The sequence below is a fragment of the Salmo salar genome, chromosome 09, assembly GCF_965601325.2.
Source record: "Salmo salar chromosome 09, fSalSal1, whole genome shotgun sequence".
In the NCBI taxonomy this organism is placed as follows: Eukaryota; Metazoa; Chordata; class Actinopteri; order Salmoniformes; family Salmonidae; genus Salmo; species Salmo salar.
The window spans coordinates 94,202,501-94,225,273 of record NC_138299.1 but is presented as its reverse complement, the minus strand read 5'-3'; the positions used below and the strand labels follow the sequence as shown (position 1 = coordinate 94,225,273).

Below are 22,773 nucleotides of genomic sequence, written 5' to 3'. Positions count from 1 at the left end.
TATCAGATATAAAGCCCTGCAGGCTCAGAGCTATCAGATATAAAGCCCTACAGGCTCAGAGCTATCAGATATAAAGCCCTACAGGCTCAGAGCTATCAGATATAAAGCCCTACAGGCTCAGAGCTATCAGATATAAAGCCCTGCAGGCTCAGAGCTATCAGATATAAAGCCCTACAGGCTCAGAGCTATCAGATATAAAGCCCTGCAGGCTCAGAGCTATCAGATATAAAGCCCTACAGGCTCAGAGCTATCAGATATAAAGCCCTACAGGCTCAGAGCTATCAGATATAAAGCCCTGCAGGCTCAGAGCTATCAGATATAAAGCCCTACAGGCTCAGAGCTATCAGATATAAAGCCCTACAGGCTCAGAGCTATCAGATATAAAGCCCTGCAGGCTCAGAGCTATCAGATATAAAGCCCCAGAAGGCTCAGAGCTCAGAGCTATCAGATATAAAGCCCTGCAGGCTCAGAGCTATCAGATATAAAGCCCTGCAGGCTCAGAGCTATCAGATATAAAGCCCTACAGGCTCAGAGCTATCAGATATAAAGCCCTACAGGCTCAGAGCTCAGAACTATCCATGTAGTCCTGCCCTGAAGAAGATGTCCAACACTAAGTGCTGTCTGTAGTCTCTGTGGAGAAATATCCACTCTATAGTATAATGCTGTCTGTAGTCCCTGTGAAGAAATATCCACTCTATAGTATAATGCTTTCTGTAGTCTCTGTGGAGAAATATCCACTCTATAGTATAATGCTGTCTGTAGTCTCTGTGGAGAAATATCCACTCTATAGTATAATGCTGTTTGTAGTCTCTGTGGAGAAATATCCACTCTATAGTATAATGCTGTCTGTAGTCTCTGTGGAGAAATATCCACTCTATAGTATAGTGCTGTCTGTAGTCTCTGTGGAGAAATAGCCACTCTATAGTATAATGCTGTCTGTAGTCTCTGTGGAGAAATATCCACTCTATAGTATAGTGCTGTCTGTAGTCTCTGTGGAGAAATATCCACTCTATAGTATAATGCTGTCTGTAGTCTCTGTGGAGAAATATCCACTCTATAGTATAATGCTGTCTGTAGTCTCTGTGGAGAAATATCCACTCTATAGTATAATGCTGTCTGTAGTCTCTGTGGAGAAATATCCACTCTATAGTATAGTGCTGTCTGTAGTCTCTGTGGAGAAATATCCACTCTATAGTATAATGCTGTCTGTAGTCTCTGTGGAGAAATATCCACTCTATAGTATAATGGGGCTAAGTGTAAGTGTCATCTCTAGTGTGTGTCTGCGTGCGTGTGTGTGCGTGTGTGTGTGTGTGTGTGTGTGTGTGTGTGTGTGTGTGTGTGTGTGTGTGTGTGTGTGTGTGTGTGTGTGTGTGTGTGTGTGTGTGTGTGGCACATTGTGTGTGTGTGTGTGTGCACATTATGCACAGAGATGCTCTGTCACATGCAGTGGTGTGTGTGTGTGTTTACATCTCAGTGGGATACAAGGCAAACAGAGTTCAGCCTTTCAACAGGATCATAACAGTGTTCATTTATCTATAGTACATACAGCCTTTCAACAGGATCATAACAGTGTTCATTTATCTATAGTACATACAGCCTTTCAACAGGATCATAACAGTGTTCATTAATCTATAGTACATACAGCCTTTCAACAGGATCATAACAGTGTGTTCATTTATCTATAGTACATACAGCCTTTCAACAGGATCATAACAGTGTTCATTAATCTATAGTACATACAGCCTTTCAACAGGATCATAACAGTGTTCATTAATCTATAGTACATACAGCCTTTCAACAGGATCACAACAGTGTTCATTAATCTATAGTACATACAGCCTTTCAACAGGATCATAACAGTGTTCATTTATCTATAGTACATACAGCCTTTCAACAGGATCATAACAGTGTTCATTTATCTATAGTACATACAGCCTTTCAACAGGATCATAACAGTGTTCATTAATCTATAGTACATACAGCCTTTCAACAGGATCATAACAGTGTTCATTAATCTATAGTACATACAGCCTTTCAACAGGATCATAACAGTGTTCATTTATCTATAGTACATACAGCCTTTCAACAGGATCATAACAGTGTTCATTTATCTATAGTACATACAGCCTTTCAACAGGATCATAACAGTGTTCATTAATCTATAGTACATACAGCCTTTCAACAGGATCATAACAGTGTTCATTTATCTATAGTACATACAGCCTTTCAACAGGATCATAACAGTGTTCATTAATCTATAGTACATACAGCCTTTCAACAGGATCATAACAGTGTTCATTAATCTATAGTACATACAGTTGTTGGGTTGGTAGAGATGGTAGGATGATACTTACAGACTGGAGGGAGTGTGTATGTTAATTCATTTGTGCAATTAGTAGGTGTATGCATGTGTGTGTGTTTACATGTGTGTGTGTGTGTGTTTACATGTGTGTGTGTGTGTGTTTACATGTGTGTTTGTGTTTACGTGTGTGTTTACATTTGTGTTTGTGTTTATGTGTGTATGTGTGTTTACGTGTGTGTGTTTGTGTGTGTGTTTACGTGTGTGTGTTTGTGTGTGTGTTTACGTGTGTGTGTCAAAATCACTCTAAATAGCAGGAGGGGTGAAGTCAGGCGCAGGAGACCGAGGTACGTGAAACACACGTTTAATGAATAAGTCCAAAAATGCCGAAACAAGGCAGGGTACAAAACTCCAACAACAGGAATAGAATCCTAGAATGAGTCGGGATGCAGCCCAGCAACCGTAATGCCCAAATAGACAGCGGCAGAGGAAAACAAATCCCCAACCCACTAAAAGACCACACCAAATAATCCCGCACAAACCCCAACCAAAAAACAGACTAAATACCCCACTAACGACCTAACACAAAACAGGTGCTAACCTAAACAGACATCACCAATTGACACAGAAACAGAGATTGGTGGCAGCTAGTAGGCCGGCGACGACGACCGCCGAGCGCCGCCCGACCAGGGAGAGGCGCCACCTTCTGTGGACGTTGTGACAGTGTGTCTGTGTTTACGTGTGTGTTTACGTGTGTGTATGTGTTTACGTGTGTGTGTGTGTGTGTTTACGCGCACGCGCGCGTGTGTGTTTATATGTGTGCGTGTGTTTGTGTTTGTGTTTACGTGTGTGTCTGTGTGTTTATATGTGTGTGTGTGTGTATTTATGTGTGTATGTGTGTGTGTGTGTGTGTGTGTGTGCTTTACATGTGTGTGTGTGTGTGTGTGTTTATATGTGTGTGTTTTCTTATGTGTGTGTGTGTGTGTGTGTGTGTGTGTGTGTGTGTGTGTGTGTGTGTGTGTGTGTGTGTGTGTGTGTGTTTACGTGTGTGTGTGTGTTTACGTATGTGTGTATGTGTGTGTGTGTGTCTATGTGTGTGTGTGTCTGTGTCTGTGTGTATGTGTGTGTGTGTCGGAGGTGTGTGTGTGTGTGTATGTGTGTGTTGTGTGTGTCGGAGTGTGTCGTGTGTGTGTCGGAGGTGTGTGTGTCGGAGGTGTGTGTGTTGGAGGTGTGTGTGTGTGGTGTGTGTGTGTGTGTGTGTGTGTGTGTGTGTGTGTGTGTGTGTGTGTGTGTGTGTGTGTGTGTGTGTGTGTGTGTGTGTGTGTGTCGGAGGTGTGTGTACGCACCGGTATGTGTTTGTTTCTCACTGGTTTGAGGCAGAGCTTCTCTGATTGGCTAGGAGATTCTGGGCAGAAGTGCATTGCATAACTGGGTTGGTAGGCTCAGGCAGGAGGACGGAGGGAGAGAGACAGACTCAGTACATCACTCGCAGAGGAGAGGAAGAGCCTGTTTCTTGAATACCATCTTGTTTCCTCCACATCTCTGGCTTCTCTCTCTCTCTCTCTCTCTCTCTCTCTCTAGGATCATTACCTATATACCTGTTTCTTAAAGGATTATTACTAGGATGGTTATCTGACCAGATACATCCATGCATACGCTGTCTGAACATTTTAATGCCACAAACATGGTAAGGATGTTTTCCAGTATCTCTGTGTGTGTGTGTGTGTGTGTGTGGTGTGTGTGTGTGTGTGTGTGTGTGTGTGTGTGTGTGTGTGTGTGTGTGTGTGTGTGTGTGTGTGTGTGTGTGTGTGTGTGTGTGGTGTGTGTGTGTGTGTGTGTGTGTGTGTGTGTGTTCGTAAGTTGTGTGGTGCGGTCGAGGCTGTTTCTGGCTGTGAATGCTGATGTGGTGTGGTGCGTGATCGTGTTAGCGAGGGGATTAAACCTTCAGCTCTGCAGTTTACCACTGTCCTTATTATGTGTGACCTGGAACCAGAAATGTACATCATTACCTGTGTCAAATCAAACCAATGCATGTCTGCATCTATCGGTCTGCATCTACAGGTTTGCAGTCGGATCCGCTTTTCTCTTTGATGTTGTTGCTGCAATGTTACCCAGTAGCTCGTCAGCACCACAGATTTCGGTGATACTGTCTGTGCGTCTAGTTATGCAGTAGACAGCTATTTCCAGAGGCACAGGAGAGATGGCTGTCTCTCTACAGTAGACAGATATTTCCAGAGGTGTAGGAGAGAGGGATGTCTCTCTACAGTAGACAGATATTTCCAGAGGCACAGGAGAGATGGCTGTCTCTCTACAGTAGACAGATATTTCCAGAGGTGTAGGAGAGAGGGATGTCTCTCTACAGTAGACAGATAGTTCCAGAGGTGTAGGAGAGAGGGATGTCTCTCTACAGTAGACAGATAGTTCCAGAGGTGTAGGAGAGAGGGATGTCTCTCTACAGTAGACAGATATTTCCAGAGGTATAGGAGAGAGGGATGTCTCTCTACAGTAGACAGATATTTCCAGAGGTGTAGGAGAGAGGGATGTCTCTCTACAGTAGACAGATAGTTCCAGAGGTGTAGGAGAGAGGGATGTCTCTCTACAGTAGACAGATATTTACAGAGGTATAGGAGAGAGGGATGTCTCTCTACAGTAGACAGATATTTCCAGAGGTATAGGAGAGAGGGATGTCTCTCTACAGTAGACAGATATTTCCAGAGGTATAGGAGAGAGGGATGTCTCTCTACAGTAGACAGATATTTCCAGAGGTATAGGAGAGAGGGATGTCTCTCTACAGTAGCCTGATCCAGCTAGGTAAACAGGTATGGGAGCAAGAGGATGTTGTTGGCATAGAAATAGAATATAACGGGCTAGGAAACTCTAACCCATTATGCCATCATTGACTTGAATGGGGAGACCCGTTCAAAGGATTCTATTTCTGTGGTTGTTGGTTGGACGTCAGATCTCTTGGGTGCATTGCAAGCAGGTTTTCTTTGATCAACGAAAGGCAGCCCCTACTGGGAAAGAGAGATAGAGAGAGGGAGAGAGGGGGGAAAAGAGAGAGAGAGAGAGAGAGAGAGAGAGAGAGAAATGGGAGAGAGATTGATTATGCAACACTTTTAATTTACAGGAAAATACTGCGATGTATCAGAGAGGGAGAGAACTGATGTTGTTTTCCTGGGGAGGGAATGGAGGGATGAAGAGAGGAAGGAACAGGGACTGATGTTAGCTCTGGCTGGACCCACACATTAGAGGGATGTTGTTACAGTGATGTAATATCACATTAGAGGGATGTTGTTACAGTGTTGTAATATCACATTAGAGAGGTGTTGCTACAGTGATGTAATATCACATTAGAGTGATGTTGTTACAGTGTTGTAATATCACATTAGAGAGGTGTTGCTACAGTGATGTAATATCACATTAGAGGGATGTTGTTACAGTGATGTAATATCACATTAGAGGGATGTTGTTACAGTGTTGTAATATCACATTAGAGAGGTGTTGCTACAGTGATGTAATATCACATTAGAGAGGTGTTGCTACAGTGATGTAATATCACATTAGAGGGATGTTGTTACAGTGTTGTAATATCACATTAGAGAGGTGTTGCTACAGTGATGTAATATCACATTAGAGAGGTGTTGTTACAGTGTTGTAATATCACATTAGAGAGGTGTTGCTACAGTGATGTAATATCACATTAGAGTGATGTTGTTACAGTGTTGTAATATCACATTAGAGAGGTGTTGCTACAGTGATGTAATATCACATTAGAGGGATGTTGTTACAGTGTTGTAATATCACATTAGAGAGGTGTTGCTACAGTGATGTAATATCACATTAGAGAGGTGTTGCTACAGTGTTGTAATATCACATTAGACTTTTGGTCATGTAGTGTATCTACATAGAGAGTTGATGTTGTATTATTAGTCAATGGGGTTGTGTACTTTTGTACAGGGACCATTGAGAGCTTGTTATCCAGTTGGGGGAGGGGAGCGAGGCGAGCCCCAATTGGCATGCTATTTTTGGGAATCTTTGCCCTCTCAGGTGGGTCCATTGGAGGTGGCTTGGTGGTGAAATATAGATCCTGTATGAATCGCCCTTGGCACCTGTGTAGGAATTTCCAACACATTGCTATCCAATCGCTTCAGAACTACAATAGAGCCTAAGTGGTATGGGGGTATGGGTTAAGGGTTAGGGGTTAAGGGTCTGCTGATGTCTTGAAGATTAGCCTACACATCAATCACTAGAGGTTAGAGGTCAAGAGAACCTAATCTCCCTGTCACCTTGCAGACTGACTGTGATTGGTCGATATTGAGGCACACTAACATGTCTGCCCTAGAGTTATAATGCTTTTGATTGAAACTGCAATGGAAACATACAGTATGTAAAATAGGGAACTCAAAAACAGAACGCCATGTTCAGAAAAGCCAATACACTCCTGACTGAGGGCCATTGATTTTCTGTTGGACTGAATTCTCCATACAAGCCATAGGGCCATAACCATTGTTTCTAGTGAACCATTCTAATGCGTTATGGTTGAAAGCTGAATAAATGGCCAGACTCTCTATGATCTCTCCGCTATCATCTATCGTCTGATTGACTCTTCTCCCTGAGATATCCCAGCAGGCCACTGGGAAGCATGGCTGGAGGAGGAGTTTAAGAGGCAAACTGCTGTTGAACTGTGTGTGTGTGTGTGTGTGTGTGTGTGTGTGTGTGTGTGTGTGTGTGTATGTGTGTGTATGTGTGTGTGTGTATGTGTGTGTGTGTGTGTGTGTGTGTGTGTGTGTGTGTGTGTGTGTGTGTGTGTGTGTGCGTGTGTGTATATTTTGGAGTCTGTGCCATGGTGACATGGAGACATTACTCAGAGTGATGGATAATGGTGGAGGTGGCTCCAACTCGGAACAGACTAATGATGTCATCTCTGACTTCTCTGTTCCTCTAATAAGAAGGACCTTTACCCCTGAGCCTCCTCACAGGATACTGATAACCTCCCTGAATAACACGATCACACACAAGGGTTTCTGTTAGCCACTAATAGCTGCCTTTTGGCCCAAAAAAAGAAAAGCTGATAAATAAAATTATCCGGGAGAAAGAAAAAAAAAACATTTCAAAATAATGTTTTTTTGCCTATTCGTTGATGGAAATTCCAGTGGATGGAAATACAGTACATTTGACCAGTCATGCTTATCGGTCAATAGGTTCATTTGCATAATTTCGTGGAATGAAACTGGCTTGTGTGTATTTTCATTAGTTGTTATGTATCTTATTTATCAGAGCATACAGATACACAGCAGAAAATGTGTTTTATAAGTGCAACAACACACACAAAGAGTTAGCACACACACTGTAACAGGGAAAGAGTCTGACAGAAAATCTGAGCAATCATTGGTCCTTGATATTTCTATTACCTTAATCCTGCTGTAATGTTTCTGTAATTTTATCATCAGTCAGTCACAGAGCCTGTGCTGACGCTGGTGGGGTCACCTACCTACTGTATTGTGTCTTGGTTGTTGGTCTGTTAGCGATGATGAGATGACTTTAGCTCTGGTTGCTGGTGTTAACATGCATTACTCTGTGTGGGTCTGAAGTACAGGGACTCACTCACATACGATTAGATGGGGTTGTGTTCACGGAATTAGGACTAAACTGACTGAATACCCCACACTTTCTTACAATTGCGATTTTTTGCAATTCATGCCTCAGCATGTTATCTTTTCTGGTGAAGGTGGCTGACATGACATCGTTGCTAATGGTATTTGACTTGGCTGTAAGCTTCTGATAATGACCTAATAGCCTGGATCACAGAGGTTAATTCAATTTAGTCTCATTGCAGTTCAATAAAAAATAGCTTGATGATATTGTGTGTGTGTCAGTGGAATTGAGAATAATCACTTAATCTCTCTCTCTTTCTCTCTCACTCACTCTGTCCTTCCCTCTTTTCTCTCTCTCTCCACCCAAACTCTCTCCCTCTCTCTCTCTCACTCCCTCTGTCCTCCCCCCTTTTCTCTCTCTCTCCACCCTCTCCCTCTCCCTCTCTCTCTCTCTCTCTCACTCACTCTGTCCTCCCCGACTTTTCTCTCTCTCCACCCAAACTCTCTCTCTCCCTCCCTCCCTCCCTCCCTCCCTCCCTCCCTCCCTCCCTCCCTCCCTCTCTCTCTCTCTCTCTCTCTCACTCACTCTGTCCTCCCCCCTTTTCTCTCTCTCTCCACCCAAACTCTCTCTCTCTCTCTCTCTCTCTCTCTCTCTCTCTCTCTCTCTCTCTCTCTCTCTCTCTCTCTCTCCACTCACTCTGTCCTCCCCCCTTTTCTCTCTCTCTCCACCCAAACGCTCTCTCTCCCTCTCTCTCACTCACTCCGCCTCCCCCCTTTTCTCTCACTCCACCCAAACTCTCTCCCTCTCCCTCTCTCTTTCCTCTCTGCTCTCTATTTCTCTATCCCCACTCTCCCCCCCCTCTCTCTCTCCCTCCCTCTCTTCCCTTGTTCCTTGTCTCCAGTTGATAAGCGGAGGATCTATCGTCAGCGCTGAGGCAGTATGGGACCATGTGACCATGGCCGACCGAGAGTTGGCGTTTAAGGCCGGTGATGTCATCAAGGTGCTGGACGCGTCCAATAAGGACTGGTGGTGGGGTCAGATCGACGAGGAGGAGGGGTGGTTCCCTGCCAGCTTCGTACGGGTGAGTTAGTGATACCACACGTCACCCTGGTCTTCTGACTACCCAGATTCACACTATACACATGTAGGATCTTCATTTGAGCCTGTTTGCTACAGCAGGAAAATAATCCTGCAGTAACAGGAAATGTGAATTATTATGTGGATTATAATTAATGGACATTTTTGTAGAGATTAATACATTTTTCATGAGGGAAAATCAAGTTAAAATATAAATGACAAAGTTTTAAGTTTTAAGTTCTCCTGCAACGGGGTGATCAAATAAAGATCCTACATCTGTAGGGCAAAGCCGAGCCAAGCCAAGCCGAGCCAAGCTATACTGGCCTGGCCTGGTAACGCATCTACTTTAGTAGCTGAAACCTTGCTGAACAGTGTGAAATCCAAGCCGGCACAGTGCACTTCCTATTAGCTTCATACATTACCTGGTAAAGGCTACACACACTACAGCTAAAGAGTTCATACACTACCTAGTAAACACTTCATACTTAACTGAGTAAAGACTCCATACATTACCAAGTCAAGGCTTTCTCCAGACTTCCCAATGGCCATCCCAACCCTGACGACTCCATGTCCAGGGGCTGAACCGATTTCTCCCCACCACCCCTACCTCTCCATCCAGTGAGTCGATCCAGGCATTGAGTGAACCGGTGTGTTTCTGTCATTCTCTCTCTCTAAGGTCGAACCCCACCCTCCTCAACCCCAAACAAAACAGCTTTTCTATATCAACCCCATAGCAACTCCTCGGTTCCAAAACACTACGTCTAAGGTGCGTTTTCCCAACGTCATCAATCAACCATCCAGCCATACTCCACCCACCACCCACCACCTCAGTCTGCCAACGCAACGTCTCCCACACATTACCCAACCAATCAACCATCCAGCCATACTCCACCCACCACCTCAGTCTGCCAACGCAACATCTCCCAAACATTACCCAACCAATCAACCATCCAGCCATACTCCACCCACCACCCACCACCTCAGTCTGCCAACGCAACATCTCCCACACATTACCCAACCAATCAACCATCCAGCCATACTCCACCCACCACCTCAGTCTGCCAACGCAACATCTCCCAAACATTACCCAACCAATCAACCATCCAGCCATACTCCACCCACCACCCACCACCTCAGTCTGCCAACGCAACATCTCCCAAACATTACCCAACCAATCAACCATCCAGCCATACTCCACCCACCACCCACCACCTCAGTCTGCCAACGCAACGTCTCCCACACATTACCCAACCAATCAACCATCCAGCCATACTCCACCCACCACCCACCACCTCAGTCTGCCAACGCAACATCTCCCAAACATTACCCAACCAATCAACCATCCAGCCATACTCCACCCACCACCCACCACCTCAGTCTGCCAACGCAACGTCTCCCACACATTACCCAACCAATCAACCATCCAGCCATACTCCACCCACCACCTCAGTCTGCCAACGCAACATCTCCCAAACATTACCCAACCAATCAACCATCCAGCCATACTCCACCCACCACCCACCACCTCAGTCTGCCAACGCAACGTCTCCCAAACATTACCCAACCAATCAACCAACTCACATCTAACGTTTCCAGAACCTCAGTCACAACATTGGAAATCATCACAACAGGATATTTTATAGAGAAGTTACAGCCTTTAATTTTTTTTACTTCTTTTTTTATATATTACAATTTTTACTCTTTTTATAGTTTGTTTATAACTGAGTCTTCGTGCCGCAGTCTTCTCCTCCATGTGCATCCCAAATGGCACCCTTTTTACCGATATAGTGGTTGAAAGTAGTGCACTATAAAGGGAATATGGTACAATTTGGGAGCACCCTCTTCCACAAGCACCAGTTGTATCCACCCGTCTCTCTGCTTGTTGTTGTGAAGCTGCATGGCGTCGTGTGTTTGGCATTAGAACCGTCGCCTCTTAGATGTTCAGTAGGCACACAGTGTTTCATCATCAGGTGTTGCTTTAGCTACCGTACCAGGCATCTGATCACCTCTAACCTACCTCAAGCTGAGCTGTGTGTGTGTGTGTGTGTGTGTGTGTGTGTGTGTGTGTGTGTGTGTGTGTGTGTGTGTGTGTGTGTGTGTGTCTACAGCTCAATGCTGGAACAAAGAGCCCCCCTGACTCTCTCTCTCTCTCTCTCTCTCTCTCTCTCTCTCTGTCCCTCTGTCTACTCTCCTCTGAGCCCCAGCGCTGCCAACTACAACCTGAAACTGGAACAAGTGATTAAAAGATGTCTGGAAGAGGAAGAGATGAACTAAGGGATGTGATGTTTTCTGTGTTAAAGCCCTCTGATAGTAGTATGTAGTCATCATTTTATCTCCCATTCAGGAGTGTGTGTGTTGGTCTCCTCAGCTGTGGGTGAACCAGGAGGATGGGGGGGTGGAGCCTGTGGAGGGGACCAGTGAAATGGCTAACGGTCACCTGGATCCGACCAACGACTGCCTGTGTCTGGGCTCGCCGCTTCAGAACCGTGACCAGATGAGAGCCAACGTCATTAATGAGATCATGAGCACAGAGAGACATTACATCAAACACCTCAAAGACATCTGTGAGGTACACACACATACATACGTGCACACGCATAAACACACACCTACTCGCACACTTGGTGAAAACGCATGCATGCACACACACACACACACACACACACACACACACACACACACACACGCGCGCACACGCACACGCACACACACACACACACACACACACAAACCGACAAACACACACACACACACATGCAGGGGTATGATCTCTCTTGGAACAGTAGTCTAACTGTGGTGAATTGATTATAGCAGTAGTGTTACTGTGGTGAATTGATTATAGCAGTAGTGTTACTGTGGTGAATTGATTATAGCAGTAGTGTTACTGTGGTGAATTGATTATAGCAGTAGTGTTACTGTGGTGAATTGATTATAGCAGTAGTGTTACTGTGGTGAATTGATTAAAACTAGACTCAATCTGCTTTCATGATTCTCTCCAGGGATATATGGGAGAGTACAGGAAAATATGTTGAAATGTGGGAACACACTCACCAGCACACACACACACACACACTCAGACACACACCAGCACACACACACACTCAGACACACACCAGCACACAGACACACACACTCAGACACACACACACACCAGCACACACACACACTCTCACACACACACAAGCATGCGCACAGACACACGCACACACACACAATCCTTTGCTCATCCCCATCCTACTGTATGTATAAATCCCTTTCTTCCAGGGCTACCTACGTCAGTGTAGGAAGAGGGTAGACATGTTTAACGATGACCAGCTGAGGGTGATCTTTGGGAACATCGAGGACATCTACCGTTTCCAGATGGGCTTCGTTAGAGACCTGGAGAAACAATACAACAACGAGGAACCACACCTGTCTGAGATAGGACCCTGCTTTCTAGAACATGTAAGTTACTACCTAGATAGAACCCTGCTTTCTAGAACATGTAAGTTACTACCTAGATAGAACCCTGCTTTCTAGAACATGTAAGTTACTACCTAGATAGAACCCTGCTTTCTAGAACATGTAAGTTATTACTCAACACCAAGATGATAGTCAGATGGGAGCCGAGGGGATGGCTGCCGTTTTACGGGCTCCTGACCAGTTGTGCTATTTTGTGTGTTTTTTCACATTGTTTGTAACATGTCTCAATCGCTGCAACTCCCCAACAGGCTCAGGACAGGCGAAAGTCGAGTCATGCGTCCCCCGAAACATGACCCGCCAAACCACGCTTCTTAACACCCGCCCGCATAACCCGGAATCCAGTCGCACCAATGTGTCGGAGGAAACACCATTCAACTGACGACCGAAGTCAGCCTGCAGGTGCCCGGCCCTACACAAGGAGTCGCTAGAGCACGATGAGCCAAGTAAAGCCCCCCCACTACGCCACTCGGGAGGCCCCTATTTGTAACTTATTTTGTACATAATGTTGATGCTACTGTCTCTTATGACCGAAAAGAGCTTCTGGATATCAGAACAGCGATTTCTCACCTCGAACTGGATATAGATGTTTTCTTTAATGAGTCTGACGTGAAGAATATAATTTTGCTCCCAGACAAGGCCCAGTTCCCCATCATTCGCATGAAGAAGATAAGGAACTATAGGGGACACAGATCAGAGTGCCTTGTGAGAATTCGTCGGCGAGTGTGTAACCGCCTCTACCATCCATTCTGTTGGCCAACGTGCAATCACTGGAGAATAAACTGGATGAGCTCCATTAAAGACTATCCTACCAACGGGACATTAAAAACTGTAACATCTCATGTTTCACCGAATCGTGGCTGAACGACGACATGGATAATATACAGTTGGCTGGGTTTTCCATGCATCAGCAGGACAGAACAGCTTTGTCTGGTAAGACAAAAAGTGGGAGTGTGTGTCAATGTCTAATATTAACGTAGTCTCAAGGTATTGCTCACCTGAGGTAGAGTACCTCATTATAAGCTGCAGACCACACTATCTACCAATCTATATTTTTCGTAACCATTTATTTACCACCAAAACCGATGCTGGTACTAAGATCGCACTCAACTAGCTGTATAAGGCCATAAGCAAACCAGAAAATTTTCATCCAGAAGCAGGGCTCCTACTGGCCGGGGATGGTAATGCAGGTAAACTTAAATCTGTTTTACCTCATTTCTACCAGCATTTCACATGTGCAACCAGAGGGAAAAAACTGTAGACCACCTTTACCCCACACACAGAGACGCGTACAAAGCTCTCCCTCGCCCTCCATTTGGAAAATTTGACCTTAATTCTATCCTCCTGATTTCTGCTTACAAGCAAAAACTAAAGCAGGAAGTACCAGTGATTCGCTCAATGCGGAAGTGGTCAGATGACGTGGATGCTAGGCTACAGGACTGTTTTGCTAGCACAGACTGGAATATGTTCCGGGATTCATCCAATGGCATTGAGGAGTATACCACCTCAGTCACCGGCTTCATCAATAAGTGCATTGACGACGTCGTCCTCACAGTGACCGTACGTATATATCCCAACCAGAAGCCATGGATTACAGGCAACATCCGCACCGAGCTAAAGGCTGGAGCTGCCACTTTCATGGAGCTGAACACTAATTAAACACTTGAACACGCTTATAAGAAATCCCGCTATACCCTCAGATGAACCATCAAACAGGAAAAGCGACAATACAGGACAAAGATTGAATCCTACTACACCGGCTCTGACGCTCGTCGAATGTGGCGGGGCTTGCAAACAATTACGGACTACAAAGGGAAACCCTGCCGCGAGCTGCCCAGTGACACGAGCCTACCAGATGGGCTAAATGCCTTTTATACTTGCTTTGAGGCAAGCAACACTGAAGCATGCATGAGAGCACCAGCTGTTCCAGATGACTGTGTGATCACGCTCTCCGTAGCCGATGTGAGCAAGACCTTTAAACAGGTCAACATTCACAAGGCCACAGGGCCAGAAGGATAACCAGGACGTGTACTCAGAGCATGCATGGCCAACTGGCAAGTATCTTTACTGACATTTTCAAACTCTCCCTGACAGAGTCTGTAATAGCTACATGTTTCAAGCAGACCACCCTAGTCCCTTTGCCCAAGAAAGTGAAGGTAACCTGCCTAAATGACTACAGCCCCGGAGCACTCACATCGGTAGCCTTGAAGTTCTTTGAAAGGCTGGCTATGTCTCACATCAACACCATTATCCCTGAAACCCTAGACCCACTCCAATTTGCATTACGCCACTACAGATTCACAGATGACGCAATCTCAATCGCACTCCACACTGCCCTTTCTCAACTGGACAAATGTGTGAATTCTGTTCATTGACTACAGCTCAGCATTCAACACCATAGTGCCCACAAAGCTCATCACTAAGCTAAGGACCCAGGGACTAAACACCTCCCTCTGCAACTGGATCCTGGACTTCCTGACGAGCCGCCCCCAGCTGGTAAGGGTAGGCAACAACACATCTGCCACGCTGATCCTCAACACGGGGGCCCCTCAGGGGTTTAGTCCCCTCCTTTACTCCCTGTTCACCCACGACTACGTGACTAAGCACGACTCCAACACTATCATTAAGTTTGCTGACGACACAACGGTGGTAGGCCTGATTCCCGACAACGATGAGACAGGCTATAGGGAGGAGGTCAGAGATCTGGCAGTGTGATGCCAGGACAACAACCTCTCCCTCAACGTGAGCAAGACATAGGAGATGATTGTGGACTACAGAAAAAGGATGGCCGAACACGCCCCCATTCACATCAATGGGGCTGTAGTGGAGCGGGGCGAGAGTTTCAAGATCCTTGGTGTACACCTCACCAACCAACTATCATGGTCCAAACACACCAAGAAAGTCATGAAGAGGACACGACAATGCCTTTTCCCCCTCAGGAGACTGAAAAGATTTGGCATGGGTGCCCAGATACTCAAAAAGTTCTACAGCTGCACCATCGAGAGCATCCTGACCGGTTGCATCACCGCCTGGTATGGCAACTGCTCGGCATCCGACCATAAGGCACTACAGATGGTAGTGCGAACGGCCCAGTACATCACTTGGGCCAAGCTTCCTGACATCCAGGACTTATATACTAGGCGGTGTCAAAGGAAGGCCCTAAAAATTATCAAAGTCTCCAGTTACCCAAGTCATAGACTGTTCTCTTTGCTACCGCACGGCAAGTGGTACCGGAGCACCAAGTCTAGGTCCGAAAGGGTCCTCAAGTCTAGGTTCAAAAGGTTCCTTAACAGCTTCCTGACGGGCCGCCCCCAGGTGGTAAGGGTAGGTAACAACACATCCGCCACGCTGATCCTTAACACGGGGGCTCCTCAGGGGTGCATGCTCAGTCCCCTCCTGTACTCCCTGTTCACTCATGACTGCATGGCCAGGCACGACTCCAACACCATCATCAAGTTTGCCGATGACACAACAGTGGTAGGCCTGATCACCAACAACAATGAGACAGCCTATAGGGAGGTCAGAGATCTGGCCGTGTGGTGCCAGGGCAACAACCGCTCCTTCAATGTGATCAAGACAAAGGAGATGATTTGCCTGGTATGGCAATTGCTTGGCCTCCGACACTACAGAGGGTACATCACTGGGGTCAAGCCTCCTGCCATCCAGGACCTCTATACCAGGTGGTATCAGAGGAAGGCCCTAAAAATTGTCGAAGACTCCAGCCACCCTAGTCATAGACTGTCCTTTCTGCTAACACATGGCAAGCGGTACCGGAGCGCCAAGTCTAGGTCCAAAAGGCTCCTTAGCATCTTCTACCCCCAAGCCATAAGACTCCTGAACAGCTAATCAAAGGGCTACCCAGAACCCTCTTTTACGCTGCTGCTACTCTGTTTATTATCTATGCATAGTCACTTTAACTCTACCTACATGTACATATTACCTCAATTACCTCAATTAACCGGTGCCCCCACACATTGACTCTGTACCAGTACCCCCTGTATATATAGCCTCGCTACTGTTATTTTACTAATTTAATTATTTGTTACTTTTAGTTTCTATTTTTTACAAAACACTTATTTTTCTTAAAACATCTTAAAGCATTGTTGTTTCAGGGCTTGTAAGTACAATAATTTCCGGACTATTAAGCGCACCTGAATATAAGCCGCACCCACTGAATTAAAAAAATATATATATTTTGAACATAAATAAGCCGCACATGTCTATAAGCCGCAGGTGCCTACCGGTATATTGAAACAAATGAACTTTACACAGGCTTTAACGAAACACGGCTTGTAACAAAAATAAATAGGCTTTAACGAAACATGGCTTGTAACAAAAATAAATAGGCTTTAACGAAACACGGCTTGTAACAAAAAATAAAAAATTAGCAGTAAGATTTAGTTGTCTTTTTGCACTGAGTCAATTCCTCACGCTGCTGTTTCCAACGTCTTATCATCGACTCATTAAGACCAAGCTCCCGTGCAGCAGCTCTATTTCCTTTTCCAACAGCCAGATCAATCGCCTTCAACTTGAAAGCTGCATCATATGCATTTCTCCGTGTCTTTGCCATGATGAGGGTGACAAAATGACTACCGTAATCAGAATGATGGGAAGTTTGAGAGTGCTCGATTTAATCTAAACAGTAAACAAAAAAGTTGTTTGACCTTAACCCGTTCGGCAATTTCATTGGTCTAATGAAAGCTTCATGCCGCCAAAAAACTGAGCACGTCACAGAATGTGTTTTTTTGGAGAATTTTTTTTTTTAAAGCGGGAAAAATCCATATATTAGCCACGTCATTGTTTAAGCCGCGAGGCTCAAAATGTGGGAAAAAAGTTGCGGCTTATAGTCCGGAATTTACGGTAAGCATTTCACTGTAAGATCTACACCTGTTGTATTCGGCGCATGTGACAAACACACATTTGATTTCATTTGATTTGAAGATAGAAGCCTGCTGAACAACCATGTGATACCTGCAGCAGGACTTATTGTCTCAAATCACAAATGAATCATCTCCTCATCTCCTCCATTGTTGTTTTGTCCCACAGCAAGATGGCTTCTGGATCTACTCTGAGTACTGTAACAACCACCTGGATGCATGTATGGAGCTGTTCAAGCTGATGAGAGACGGGAGGTACCAGCACTTCTTCGAGGCCTGTCGCCTGCTGCAGCAGATGATCGACATCGCTATCGACGGCTTCCTCCTCACACCCGTACAGAAGATCTGCAAATACCCCCTGCAGCTGGCCGAGCTGCTTAAATACACCGCACAGGAACACAGGTAGGATTACAGACACACACACACACACACGTAGTCAGTCATTCAGCTGTGTTTGTCTCATCCGGCTCCAGGTCATTCACAAATCACACTCTCACAGCCAGACAGGGGCAGGGGCCAACACTCTTAACTCTCTCTGCCAGATATCTGTGTCTCTGTCTGACTTTATCTATCTCTCTGTTTGTCTCTCTGTCTCTCAGTCTGTCTCTCTCTCTGTCTCTCTGTCTGTCTCTCTGTCTGTCTGTCTCTCTGTCTCTCTGTTTGTCTGTCTGTCTGTCTCTCTCTCTCTCTCTCTGTCTGTCCCTCGCTCTGTCTGTCCCTCACTCTGTCTGTTTTTCTGTCTGTCTGTCTGTCTGTCTGTCTGTCTCTCTCTCTAGCTGTATGTCTCTCTGTCTGTCTCTCTCTCTGTCTCACTATCTGTTTCTCTCTCTGTCTGTTTCTCTCTCTGTTTCTCTCTCTGTCCCTCACTCTGTCTGTCTCCCTGTCTGTTTCTCTCTCTGTCTCTCTCTCTGTCTCTGTCTCCCTGTCTCTGTCTCCCTGTCTCTGTCTCCCTGTCTCTCAGTCTGTTTCTCTCTCTGTCTCTGTCTGTCTATCTCTCTGTCTGCCTCAGTCTGTGAGGAGTGTGTGAAGGTGTAGTGTGTTATGTGTCTGCAAGATGGAGGATAGGGCTGCTTCCACAGATAGACACATAACACACAGACACACACACAAACACACACACTTACTAACACACACATTGATCTGGCACACACAAACCTATAGCAATAGTGACTGCTGTAAGGTGTGATTCATCCTCCTGAAATGACCTGTGTTCTGTCTCCATAGTGACTATCGCTACGTGGTGGTTGTAATGTGTGTTCTGTCTCCATAGTGACTATCGCTACGTGGTGGTTGTAATGTCTGTTCTGTCTCCATAGTGACTATCGCTACGTCGTGGTTGTAATGTGTGTTCTGTCTCCATAGTGACTATCGCTACATGGTGGTTGTAATGTGTGTTCTGTCTCCATAGTGACTATCGCTACGTGGTGGTTGTAATGTGTGTTCGGTCTCCATAGTGACTATCGCTATGTGGTGGTTGTAATGTCTGTTCTGTCTCCATGGTGACTATCGCTACGTGGTGGTTGTAATGTCTGTTCTGTCTCGTTGGTGACTATCACTACGTGGTGGTTGTAATGTCTGTTCTGTCTCCATGGTGACTATCGCTACGTGGTGGTTGTAATGTCTGTTCTGTCTCCATGGTGACTATCGCTACGTGGTGGTTGTAATGTGTGTTCTGTCTCCATGGTGACTATCGCTACGTGGTGGTTGTAATGTCTGTTCTGTCTCCATGGTGACTATCGCTACGTGGTGGTTGTAATGTCTGTTCTGTCTCCATGGTGACTATCGCTACGTGGTGGTTGTAATGTCTGTTCTGTCTCCATGGTGACTATCGCTACGTGGTGGTTGTAATGTCTGTTCTGTCTCCATGGGTGACTATCGCTACGTGGTGGTTGTAATGTCTGTTCTGTCTCGTTGGTGACTATCGCTACGTGGTGGTTGTAATGTCTGTTCTGTCTCCATGGTGACTATCGCTACGTGGTGGTTGTAATGTCTGTTCTGTCTCCATGGTGACTATCACTACGTGGTGGTTGTAATGTCTGTTCTGTCTCCATGGTGGACTATCGCTACGTGGTGGTTGTAATGTCTGTTCTGTCTCCACAGTGACTATCGCTACGTGGTGGTTGTAATGTCTGTTCTGTCTCGTTGGTGACTATCGCTACGTGGTGGTTGTAATGTCTGTTCTGTCTCCATGGTGACTATCGCTACGTGGTGGTTGTAATGTCTGTTCTGTCTCCATGGTGACTATCGCTACGTGGTGGTTGTAATGTCTGTTCTGTCTCCATGGTGACTATCGCTACGTGGTGGTTGTAATGTCTGTTCTGTCTCCATAGTGACTATCGCTACGTGGTGGTTGTAATGTCTGTTCTGTCTCCATGGTGACTATCACTACGTGGTGGTTGTAATGTCTGTTCTGTCTCCACAGTGACTATCGCTACGTGGTGGTTGTAATGTCTGTTCTGTCTCCATGGTGACTATCGCTACGTGGTGGTTGTAATGTCTGTTCTGTCTCCATGGTGACTATCGCTACGTGGTGGTTGTAATGTCTGTTCTGTCTCCACAGTGACTATCGCTACGTGGTGGTTGTAATGTCTGTTCTGTCTCCATGGTGACTATCGCTACGTGGTGGTTGTAATGTCTGTTCTGTCTCCATGGTGACTATCGCTACGTGGTGGTTGTAATGTCTGTTCTGTCTCCATGGTGACTATCGCTACGTGGTGGTTGTAATGTCTGTTCTGTCTCCACAGTGACTATCGCTACGTGGTGGTTGTAATGTCTGTTCTGTCTCTATGGTGACTATCGCTACGTGGTGGTTGTAATGTCTGTTCTGTCTCTATGGTGACTATCGCTACGTGGTGGTTGTAATGTCTGTTCTGTCTCTATGGTGACTATCGCTACGTGGTGGTTGTAATGTCTGTTCTGTCTCCATGGTGACTATCACTACGTGGTGGTTGTAATGTCTGTTCTGTCTCCATGGTGACTATCACTACGTGGTGGTTGTAATGTCTGTTCTGTCTCCATGGTGACTATCGCTACGTGGTGGTTGTAATGTCTGTTCTGTCTCCACAGTGACTATCACTACATGGTGGTTGTCATGTGTGTTCTGTCTCCATAGTGACGATCGCTACGTGGTGGTTGTAATGTCTGTTCTGTCTCCATAGTGACTATCGCTACGTGGTGGTTGTAATGTCTGTTCTGTCTCCATAGTGACTATCGCTACGTGGCGGCGGCGCTGGCGGTGATGCGTAACGTCACTCAGCAGATCAATGAGAGGAAGAGGAGGCTGGAGAACATTGACAAGATCGCCCAATGGCAGGCCTCCGTCCTGGACTGGGAGGTACATACTGTACACCACTCGGAATTAACCCACCCTCAACGGAGTGTGTGTGTGTTTAAAACAAGGGTATTTAGGGCCTTGAATAGTGATAAATAAAGCAATGTATTATTATTGTCGACAGGGTGATGACATCCTGGACCGGAGCTCAGAGTTGATCTATACAGGAGAAATGTCTTGGATCTACCAGCCCTATGGACGCAGTCAGCAACGGGTCTTCTTCCTCTTTGATCACCAGCTGGTCCTCTGTAAGAAGGTAGGAAACCTCCCCTCTCTGTCCTGCTCCAAACCAGTTCAGGTATATGTAGAAGGTATGAAACCTCCCCTCTCTGTCCTGCTCCAAACCAGTTCAGGTATATGTAGAAAGTATGAAACCTCCCCTCTCTGTCCTGCTCCAAACCAGTTCAGGTATATGTAGAAGGTATGAAACCCCCCCTCTCTGTCCTGCTCCAAACCAGTTCAGGTATATGTAGAAGGTATGAAACCTCCCCTCTCTGTCCTGCTCCAAACCAGTTCAGGTATATGTAGAAGGTATGAAAACCTCCCCTCTCTGTCCTGAAACCTCCTCTCTCTTTCCACACACACACACACACACACACACACACACACACACACACACACACACACACACACACACACACACACACACACACACACACACACACACACACACACACACTGCTCGGGGATGTCTGCGGGACATGCTTAATTATGAATCCCTCATCTATGTTCTTGACTTTCTTATTCACAATGTGCAACACAACATGTCTAATGGCTGCCCTCAGGGCGTGTTTGTGGCCTGTTGCATGCTCCTCTCTCTCTTCCTTTCTTCTTTCCTCCTCTCATCCTCTCCTCCACTCCTCCTCTCCTTCCCTTCTCTCCTCTTCTCCTCCTCTCATCCTCTCCTCCTCTCTGCCTCTCCTCCTCTCCTCCTCTCCTTCTCTCCTTCTCTCCTCCTCTCCTCCTCTCTTCCTCCTCTCCTTCTCTCCTCCTCCTCTCAAATCTCCTTCTCTCCTCTCATCCTCTCATCCTTAACAGTACGTGGAGACCAGACACATCTGATCTCAACAGGCTAATTTACTGAATCATGCTGGGACATGGATTCTCTCTATTTTAAATACACTATATATACAAATGTAAACTCAGCAAAAAAATAAATGTCCTCTCACTGTCAACTGCGTTTATTTTCAGTACATTTCCTTCTCTTAACATGTGTAAATATTTGTATGAACTTAACAAGATTCAACTACTGAGACATAAACTGAACAAGTTCCACAGACATGTGGCTAACAGAAATTGAATAATGTGTCCCTGAACAAAGGGGGGGTCAAAATCAAAAGTAACAGTCAGTATCTGGTGTGGCCAGTGTGCAGTGCATCTCCTCCTCATGGACTGCACCAGATTTGCCAGTTCTTGCTGTGAGATGTTACCCCACTCTTCCACCAAGGCACTTGCAAGTTCCCAGACATTTCTGGGGGGAATGGCCCTAGCCCTCACCCTCCGATCCAACAGGTCCCAGACGTGCTCAAAGGGATTGAGATCCGGGCTCTTCGCTGGCCATGGCAGAACACTGACATTCCTGTCTTGCAGGAAATCACGCACAGAACGAGCAGTATGGCTGGTGGCATTGTCATGCTGGAGGGTCATGTCAGGATGAGCCTGCAGGAAGGGTACCACATGAGGGAGGAAGATGTCTCCCCTGTAACGCACAGCATTGAGATTGCCTGCAATGACAACAAGCTCAGTCCGATGATGCTGTGACACACCGCCCCAGACCATGACGGACCCTCCACCTCCAAATCGATCCCGCTCCAGAGTACAGGCCTCGGTGTATCGCTCATTCCTTCGACGATAAACGCGAATCCGACCATCACCCCTGGTGAGACAAAACCGCAACTCATCAGGAAAGAACACTTTTTGCCAGTCCTGTCTGGTCCAGCAACAGTGGGTTTGTGCCCATAGGCGACGTTGTTGCCGGTGATGTCTGGTGAGGACCTGCCTTACAACAGGCCTACAAGCCCTCAGTCCAGCCTCTCTCAGTCTATTGCGGACAGTCTGAGCACTGATGGAGGGATTGTGAGTTCCTGGTGTAACTCGGGCAGTTGTTGTTGCCATCCTGTACCTGTCCCGCAGGT

At 46.0% G+C, this 22,773-nt stretch overlaps 1 protein-coding gene across 3 annotated transcripts in view; it reads left to right on the top strand.

The window, feature by feature from the left end:
• The window catches only part of LOC106612186 (uncharacterized), a 65,559-nt gene that overhangs the window by 38,601 nt on the left and 4,185 nt on the right, over positions 1-22,773 (top strand). For 2 of the 3 annotated variants that reach the window (XM_082956077.1, XM_082956076.1), the window contains exons 5-11: positions 8,796-8,975; positions 9,648-9,737; positions 11,340-11,540; positions 12,236-12,415; positions 17,477-17,709; positions 20,512-20,641; positions 20,763-20,894. In XM_082956077.1, the coding sequence (XP_082812203.1) occupies positions 8,796-8,975; positions 9,648-9,737; positions 11,340-11,540; positions 12,236-12,415; positions 17,477-17,709; positions 20,512-20,641; positions 20,763-20,894 (1,146 nt within the window). The remainder of the gene's footprint in view (positions 1-8,795; positions 8,976-9,647; positions 9,738-11,339; positions 11,541-12,235; positions 12,416-17,476; positions 17,710-20,511; positions 20,642-20,762; positions 20,895-22,773) is intronic. The other variant, XM_082956078.1, reaches the window with a different exon arrangement.